Genomic DNA, 10,000 nt, shown 5'->3' with positions numbered 1-10,000 from the left:
CTGCGGGGCATTTGCCAATAGTCCTCGCTACTGCACACGTTTTTGATACTCTGAATACAGATGCATTGTCATATCTTCCCATTTTGGACAGGAACAGTTATCACAGTTGACCAAGCATTGTACTGCAGACTTAAAGAGTTAAAGTGGGCAATTTCAGAATAGAACAACAGATGAATACCTCGCCTAGGAGGACTTAGGAGAACATATGAATGGATCTGGACTGACCAATGTATGGATGGTGGATTGCTTGGATAAGGCCCTGTTGAACTTGTTCTGGCAGGAAAGGCATCCAACAAAGCCATGGCACACAAGTTTACTCTGCAATCCCTTTAGGGTCTACCTGTCTTGCTAGGATGGCTAATGGTGATGATCCTCAGACAACTAGTGAACTGATTTCATTCCAGTATCAGGAAAAGGACAAAAATCTTCTGCATGATATTGCTGAGAGTCAATCTGATGATGTGAACTGGTGGCAGTATATGGATATGGTTACTGTTCTGCTGCAATACACAAGAGAACAACGTGAAGCTACCTGGGATCTGAATTTTCACTCTTTCAGCCTAATGTTGCCCTACTTTAAGCGGTATGGCCATCTTAATTATGCACAATGGGGCCCAGTGTATCTATTTGATGAGTCAGCTGTCTGAATTCCAAAAAGGCCACTTTGTGGTCAAGAGATTGGCTCACAAGTTTGGCCAGATTCTGATCAGGCTATGAAGTGGGTAAATGTCACAGGCAATAAAAGAGCATCATTGTGATCACCGACAGCCTCAGCTTTGTGTAGGTGGACACTCTCTTTTAACCTGAGATCACACATTGCAGATCAAACATATGAAATGTACAGTGTCCTCCCCATGGCAGCAAGAAACTTCACAATGACGGAATCTACTCACGGCAGATTAGAAACAATACGGAGTAAAAGTTCTTTACAAACATTTGTGTGTACCCGGTTCCTTGGACTCACGTCTCCTGACTGAGGTCACGAGTACCCTGAAGGACACGAGTTACGAGAGCTTGACTAGTTCTAGCCTGCTCTGTCCCTTTGTTCTCTTGACTACGGTCGACTGCTGGCAAAGAATTTCAGTGGAGTCAGACTCTGACTCCCCCCTGGCAAGGTGCTTCCATCTCCTGCCTAAGGTGGACGACTCTTTATCCCAACTCCCTGCCACCACAGAGAATCTCATACAGTACTGACCACCACCCTAGTGGCTGATGTGGCTTCCCCAGCTCGAGCTGCTGCCTTGGAGCCCCTTGGGCATCACCGCAGGCCACTGCGCTTGGCACGAAAGCGCACCCTGTCACCAGGCATGGCGCGCTCCAAAGGTCCTGCATAATGCACCACGAGCGCCTTCGCCTGACGCCTCCCTTTTTCCCCTCCTGCAAGGAAGCGAGATTTCTCAGGGTTTGTCCCCCCTTAGCCCACGGGGCTCAGGGGCCTCAGCTGAGAGCATAGGGGCTTCAGCCCCTCCTGCTACTTTCCCCTCTCCTGCAGGTTCGAGTCTGGCAACGGACCAGGAGGAGGACATACCCCAGCCCAGGGGCCACCTGCCCCTATGGGTCTGGCAAGGGAACATTTGAACCTAATCGCTTTTCTGGATAACGTTATCAGGACAATTTAAGGGGCCAGGGCCCAATCTACTTTGACACTGTATAACCTGAAGTGGTCTGTCTTCCAACGCTAGTGTGACCAACGCAAAAGTGTTCAGTACCGATGGTGTTGTCCTTCCTACAAGACTTATTGGGGGGAGACAAGGCTTTACCATTTAAGTCTACTTTGCAACGATTTCATCGTGCCATGTAGGATTCGGTTCCAACACTCTGAGTGCCCATCCACTAGATACTTACGCCCCGTGCTACATCAGACGATACCCTCCTGGGATATCTCTCTAGTACTGGAGGCTATGTGTGGGGCCCCTTTCGAGCCCCTCCAAGAGGGGCCTCTCCAAACTGCTTTTGCACACCACCTTTCAGATCTGTGGAAGAGAGGTGACAACACAACTTGTGCCCTGTGCACGCTTTACGCATCTACATGAACAGGACTCACTCTTTTAGGAACACTGAGCAGCTGTTTGTGTGCTTCATCAAGCCCTCTACAGGGCTAACAGTTTTGAAATAGAGGTTGGTTCAAACCATTGCCCTGGCATATGAGTCCAAGGGTCACCAACCCCCGGCTCAGATTAGGGCTCACTTTACCAGTGCAGGTCTCTACATCTTGTCCTCTCTTCAAGGGTGCAGCAGTTTCAGAGGTGTGCAGAGCGGTTGGTTGGGCCAACCCCGCCACCTTTGTCCGGTTCTACCGGCTAGATGTGACCACGTTGCCACAGGAACATAGGGTTCTGGGCAGGACCACTGATTGTCTGTAGGGTGATAGGAACGCTATCCTTACAGGATGCTCTTGGAGTTCTGCCTAGTTTGGACCAGCAATCGGGAGTGATTGTAACTCTCCCATAGATATGCGAACGATTCGACTGAAAGAGAGCATTAGGACATGAATATGTCCCCGTTCTCTGAAGGAGATGAGTGAGCCATCTCTCAAGACAACCTTATTGCCGACAGCCGAAGAGAGGTTTGGCATCAAAGTGGCTTATTTGCACGCAACCATTCGGTTTTGACAAAGTGGACATCCTGCCCACACAGTTGATTGGACCTTTGGCGTGATTGCAAAGGTCTTCAGCTAATCGTACAGCTGAGAGTGCGCTCCCATAGAGATGGCTCACTCATCTCCTTCAAAGAACAGGGGACATATTCATGTCCCAATATTTAGTCTTTTAGATAATACTATCTTCTTTGCCTCTCTTTTTCTTTCCAAATGTTATTAAATGACAATTTTGTATGATAATGTGCTTCATGGAAGCTATTGCTATTGAATGCCAGTTTACGAGAATATCTTATTATTAGAACTGCGTAATTATAGTATTTTTTATCTTTTTGCCATGACAATTTGCCTTTGTGTAAGTGTAGGAATACATGATAAATGCAAATATGTGAGCATTGCACATTTATTTCCATGGAGAAGTGGTACTTTCTACGTATTCTGCCCAAAATCAAGAATTTCGGTGGCCATTTTGTTTTTTGCCCATTTCATGGTCAAAAACTCAAAATTCAGCTTGGGAACCAGGCTAGCTGAATTCAGGGTACTCTAATTGTCTTAGAAAACTAGGTTCCCAACTTTTACTAAAAAATGCTTCTGACACCCTTATGAAGGGACTTTTTCTGGAAATGCTTCTAGTCTTATCACAGTTCTCTCTCTCCCTATCCATCTCTCTCTCTCTCTCTCGTACGCACCACGCGCAAACACACTGGCAGGCACATACACACACGCATGGAACGCATGAGAGAAAGATATCCAAACCGTGCGTGCGAGCCTGCGTGCGCGCGCGTGTGTGTGTGTGTGAGAGAGAGAGAGACAGAGAGAGAGAGGGCGAGCAGACATGGACAGACATGCCATGATTGAAGGCCATGTGACGCGAGTGTTTATTATTTTACCTTAATGATGCTGCTCCTGCGGGGTATTCCCGCCTCCTCTTCCTTCAGATCGGTGACAGCTCTGGCCGCCTCGACCACTTCGCTCGGGTCCTCCCCATCCCGGTCACGGTGCCCTCCCGTCACCTGGCAACCCCCGTTCGAGAACCGAGCCTCGCGCTCACCATGCGTAGAACTATCCCTCTTGCTCGGCTGAGTCGCCTTGTATCCGTTCATGTGAGCGGACAAGCGTTTGTTGTGTTGTTCATCGCCGTGCCCGGCCATTCTCTCCAAATGCATTTGCATCCAGAGCAGCTTGCCTGGCTGTCTCTCTGCAATCTAGACGGGGGATGAGAACATCCGTCGGCGACCGCTGCCGTTATCTCCCCTCGTCGTCTTCATCACGCAGCGGCTGTCAACCAGTAGACTTCGCAACACCACCAGAACGACGCTTCTATCTCTATCTCCTCAGACACACTGAGAGCACTAACAGAATAGGGAAGGAAACGGCAGCTTACCGTCTCGACTCGTGTTCGTCTGTTCCTTTTAAATGAGGTTTCTATTCGGATAGACGTTCAATCAGTAAAAAAAATCCAACTGGAGCTTGTTCTGTCTGGTATGGCGTTCTGAGAACAAAACGAAAGTTCCCCCCGTTTCCTGTCAAAACTGCGAATGTCGACACCCACCCACCACTCACTCAGTCCTGTCGAGTACAATGTGAACAGCAACAGCAGTAGTCAATAGCCTATGAGCCGCGTAGCCTATTGTCCCTTTCAATGGCCTGCCCAAGTCCCTGTAATGTTCTGGCTGCTGGCGGAGACCAACACCTTGAATGTGATCTTGCTGGTGGTGATTTACAGTGTCGCCAACGACTACACTCTCTCACGGGGGAAGGACGAAGGAGCGTGAGAGCGCGAGAGAGACGCCCTGGCTGGCTGAGAGCTGCCACACCAGACCAGCGCAATCACCGCCACTTCCTCAACAGGCGTAGTTTAGCGTTTCGAAATAACAGGCTCTGTCAGCTATCGGATCCAATACTTGCCTGTGGCGTGACGAAATGTTTAGGAGGCTGCGGGTTTCGTGCGCAATAGTCTACTCTCCCGTAGCCTTTCGAATGGAACGCCTTCTGCTAGCAGCCCGAATGGGACTGTCGCTCTCTTGACAGTCATACCCCCTCGAGGGACCCCTCGAAAATGAGATGGCACAGCTCAAGGGGCTATCCTTGTAATAAATGAAATAAATAAATAAGTAAGTACCCAGGTGCCGTAGGAGGTATAGGATACACCTGGATAGGTCAGAGAACACGCCAGTAGTGCACTTACACCCAGGGGCGTAGCAGAAAAATGTTGGGCCCTATGTATGTAGAATCAGCTCCATATATCTTCATAAATCGGACTGCGTGTGGGCCCCTACATACATGGGGCCCTGGTGACTTAGTCACACTTTATCCCCCTGAAGGACACCCCTGCTTACACCCGCAATGGCAATGAGATTGCAACACAATTGGGGCGCTGTGGCGCAGCACACTAAGCCCCCTACATTTGGGCTTGCATGCCCATGGGGACCCCAGTTCGAGTCCGGCCGGGGTCATTTCCCAGCCTAACCCCATATCTCTCTCCAACTCACTTCCTGTCTCCTCTCACACTATCTGTCGCAATAAAGGCCCCAAAAGCTCCCAAAACATACTTTAAAAAAGAGAGAGAGATTTCAACACAACAATATGGGTACTGGATGTCTTGCAGCTTCTTTACAGCTCATCACCAAAAGCACATCTATAGTCCTAGTCTTGCTTCTGATAAGAAGAGGGTACTATGCCCATCAGAACTATTTAAAAAAAACAATCAGACATACCATTCAGTTCATCGGGCAGTCATGAGTAAGCGGTTAGGGCGTCAGACTTGTAGCCCAAAGGTTGCCAGTTCGACTCCCGACCCGCCAGGTTGGTGGGGGGAGTAATCAATCAGTGCTCTCCTCCTCCATGACTGAGGTACCCTGAGTATGCTACCGTCCCGCCGCACTGCTCCCTAGGGGCGCCACTGAGGGCTGCCCCCTTGCACAGGGGATGCATAAATGCAATTTTGTTGTGTGCTGTGGAGTGCTGTGTCACAATGACAATGGGAGTTGGAGTTTCCCAAGGGGCTTTCACTTTTCACATCACTTTCACAGTTCTACTACCATAAAGTCTCTCTAACAACATCAATGCTGCTGTGCTATGCTTCTTGTCCGCAGCTACAGCTATTTTAGCGATGATGATGAATAAGATACGGATGATTGGGGTGGAGGAGATGCTAAGGTGGAAGAGGATGTGTGAGGAGGAGGATGATGATGATGGTGGTGATGGTAATGATGATGATGGTAACGATGATGATGATGATGGTAACGATGATGATGATGATGATGATGATGATGATGGAGAATCATGATAATGAGAGGAGGAGGAAGGTGGAGAGGATGAGGAGGGTGATGAGGAGGATGGTGATGATTAGAAGGAGGAAGCAGATGGTGATGATGATTTTGATGATGATGATGAGGAGGAGGAGGAGGAGGAGCAAGATGAAGAGGATGAGGATGGTGATGATGATGATGAGGAGGAGGAGGAGGAGGAGGAGGAGGAATATTTTGTTGAGCCGGGCTGCAGTATTATGCTAGCCCATGGGGACTCATTAGTGAAAACAGGCCTTTGGGGAACACAGATGAGACACTGGAGGCGTCCGCCTGTGAGATTCAGCTTGACTATGCCAAGGTCTGGGCCAACTAGCAGAATGTGGCATGGAATGTTAGTAAACCTCCCTCCCGCAGCCTCAATACAGTGCGGTAGCATTGTGCTATCAGACCGGCCCTTTAGCTCAGCCGTCTTGTACTGTGCCTCCCATTACCAAACCGATGCGTCAACGAGGTGGCAGGTTCGCGCCCCGAGGGGGGACAAGCTGTGCAGGAACACCTCGGTCACACATGATGGACACAAATAAATGTGACCACTACTTCATTTGAGTCATTATACGGTAGAGCAGGGTGTTCTAATCTGCATACCGGTAGCCCTGTATATATAGACTTATAAAGTACAGTTAGGCCCACTGACGGGGGAAACAAATGGGTCTGTTGTCCAAGGCCCAGGGAGATGAGGGGCCCAGTACATAATTTGGTCCCCATTACAGTGTGTGTATTGGGGGGCTTTCAGATGACTTTGACCTGGGCCCAGTTAAGGCTGTCAGCAGCCCTGTAAACTTGGTATGGATGTGTTAAACGACCTGAACAGTTTCTTTGCCCGTTTTGAAGCACAAAATGACACTCATCCACAGAAAACTCCCCCTCCCCCCCATGATCAACCCCTGTACCTGTCCTCTGCCAGTGTGAAGAGGACACTGGCCACCATCAACCCACGCAAAGCAGCTGGCCCAGACAACATACCTGGCCGAGTGTTGAAGGATTGTGCAGAAGAGCTGAAGGATGTCTTCACAGACATCTTTAACATCTCTCTGGAGCAAGCAGTCATCCCATCACTTTTTCAAAGCTGCTACCATCATACCCGTGCCGAAGAAATCATCACCATCATGCTTCAATGACTACCGTCCTGTAGCACTGACGCCCATAATCATGAAGTGCTTCGAACGGCTAGTCCTGTCACACATCAAAGCCACCCTACCCCCCACCCTGGACCCCTACCAGTTCGCATACCGAGCCAAGCGATCCACGGAGGATGCAATCTGCTCTGCCCTCCATCCAGCCCTCACCCACTTGGACAATAAAGACTCATATGTGAGAATGCTGTTCATTGACTTCAGTTCAGCATTCAATACCATAATACCACAACAACTCATCAGAAAACTGGACAAACTAGGTTTCAGCACCTCCCTCTGCAACTGGGCTGCTGGACTTCCTGATGCAGAGACACAAGCAGTACGGGGTAGGATAACACCTCAAGCACCCTGACCCTGAGCACGGGGGCTCCGCAAGGTTGTGTTTCTCAGCCCCCTGCTGTTCACGCTGCTGACACATGACTGCAAAACGACCCACAGCACTAACCATCTAGTGAAGTTTGCGGATGATACAACACTGGTGGGCCTCATCACTAAGGGCGATGAGACCCACTACAGAGAAGAAGTAGACCTGCTGGCCAGATGGTGCAAAGACAACAACCTCCTGCTGAATGTCAACAAGACCAAGGAGATTTTTGTCAACTTTCAGAGGGTCCAAAAACAACTGCCACCACTGACCATCGACGGTGATGCTGTGGAGAGAGTGAGCAGCACCAAGTTCCTTGGAGTGCACATCAGCGACGACCTCTCTTGGACCACCAACACTACATCACTGGCGAAGAAGGCCCATCAGCGTCTCTACTTCTTGCGCAAACTAAAGAAGGCAAGTGCTACACCCTCCATCATGACAACATTCTACAGAGGAACCATAGAGAGCGTCGTGTCCAGCTGCATCACAGTGTGGGGAGGAAGCTGCACGGAGAAAAACAGGAAGACACTCCAGCGTGTTGTGAACACAGCGAAGAAGATCATTGGAGTACCACTCCCCTCCCTGCAGGACATTTACACCGCACGCCTCACCCGAAAAGCACTGATGATCATCAAAGACACAAGCCACCCTGCACACAAACTGTTCAGCCTCCTGCCCTCTGGAAAGAGGTACAGGCGCCTCCGTTCCCGTACCACCAGGCTTGCAAGCAGCACGATGCATCAAGCAATCAAGATACTGAACACTCAAACCCACTCTCCCTTCACTGTCAGCCTCTAGCCAGCCAGGCCACTGACAACGCTCCCCCCCCTCATCCCCACCACCATATCTGCGACTGAACATTCCACCTGCACTACTACATCTGTGACTGAACTTTCAACCTGCACTAACTCAAAACATACACATGCACACACACACACACACACACACACACACACACACACACACACACACACACACACACACACACACACACACACACACCACACACAAGCACACTGCACTTTCTGCACTAAACCCAAAACATACACACACTGACACACAATACTCATACTCACACACATACACACACACGCACACACACACACACATACACAGGTACACACACACAGACGCACACCGCACTTTCTACCTGCACTAAACACACACACACACACACACACACACACACACACACACACACACACACGCACACACGCACACACGCACACAAAACACATACAAACACACACACACACACACACACATACTGCTGCTGGTGTATTTAATAAAAACCTTTTTTAATTATTTATTTCTTCAAATGCTACTATTACTATGTCAGAACGCTATAAAGGACTTTTAGAAAAAGCACAACAAAATACCTCCTCTTAATGTATGTTCTCTACAAGTCTTCTGTTGTCCAGTCTTGCACTTTAAATGTCTGTATGAGCAATGTCTACGTCCATACTGTCTATGTCCATGTATGAGTACTGTCTATGTCTATACTGTCTATGTCCTTACCTAGATTAGTCTATGTCTGCATGGGAGAGCAAGAAACGCAATTTCAAATTCTTTGTATGACCAGTGCATGTAAAGAAATTGACAATAAACTTGACTTGAACTTGAAACTTGACTTGTTAGCCTATGTAAATATCTCTGTATACGCATACAAGGTATAAGTTGTGAAGTGAACCTGTAGCCAGTCTGACCCACACTGTAAAAACGTGAAGTTTCCACAAAGGATCTTCAGTTTGATCTTAGATTAGCCTAACTTTAAAGTTCTATGAGGAAACGATAAAGTTCTCTGAAGAATACAAAACTTCTAGGAGGAACCCCAAGGTTCCTTAGAGAGCCTATGGTTTCTTCTACAGTGGCAATCTAAAGGCATTTTCACACTGCAACTGTGCTAGGTTGTAGGCTTCATATACTGTAGCCTATATATTCATGAAGGTTGACAGAACATGTTTAGTTTCCACATGGGCCGTCTGTGGAGTGAGCAGCCCCTGGGAGTGGCCGCGGAAATACAGGTATCTCTGTGTCTTTTGTAAACATGCATGGTTAATAACACGAGCAGAGGGTTTGCATTAAAATGATATAACAGTAACTCATCATATGAACTGAAAGGGCAATGCAAGCCATCTTGATATGTAGCCTGGATGTTGAAAGGTTGGACTTCTTTCTGGGTTCGGGTTCCTGGGTTCTGGTTCCTGAGTTCTCTGAGGAACTTTCTAGAAGGCGAGACAAGGCAAGACCTTTTTTACATAGACAATTTGTCACACACTGATTCCTCTGAGAACTTGTAAGGTTCCTCAGATAACTCTTTAGGGTTACTCCTCAGTGGCACACTGACATTTCTTCGGGGAACCTTTAAGTTACAGTGCCAGACTCCTAAAGGGCAAGCCATTAACTGCCCACAATGTTTTGTTATTTGAGTTTCAGCATCTTGCACTCCCTTGCACTGAATGAATGAATGAATGAATGAATGAATGAATGAATGAATGAATGAATGAATGAATGAATGAAACATCACTTCCTGATTGCAGTGTCAGACAGGGGCATAGCAAAAGGTCACAGAATGTGTGGGTCCAAGTTGAAA

At 48.3% G+C, this 10,000-nt stretch overlaps 1 protein-coding gene across 1 annotated transcript in view; it reads right to left on the bottom strand.

Annotated features, from left to right (window-relative positions):
• LOC134436070 (inactive phospholipase C-like protein 2) overlaps positions 1 to 4,574 on the bottom strand; it is a 39,762-nt gene extending 35,188 nt beyond the window's left edge. The window contains exon 1 of the mRNA XM_063185097.1: positions 3,487 to 4,574. Coding sequence (XP_063041167.1) covers positions 3,487 to 3,768 — 282 coding nt within the window. The 5' untranslated portion in view covers positions 3,769 to 4,574. The remainder of the gene's footprint in view (positions 1 to 3,486) is intronic.
• Positions 4,575 to 10,000: the final 5,426 nt, after the last annotated feature.

Source organism: Engraulis encrasicolus, chromosome 20 (genome assembly GCF_034702125.1).
Source record: "Engraulis encrasicolus isolate BLACKSEA-1 chromosome 20, IST_EnEncr_1.0, whole genome shotgun sequence".
NCBI classification, from domain to species: domain Eukaryota; kingdom Metazoa; phylum Chordata; class Actinopteri; order Clupeiformes; family Engraulidae; genus Engraulis; species Engraulis encrasicolus.
This window is presented reverse-complemented; position numbering and strand designations above follow the sequence as displayed.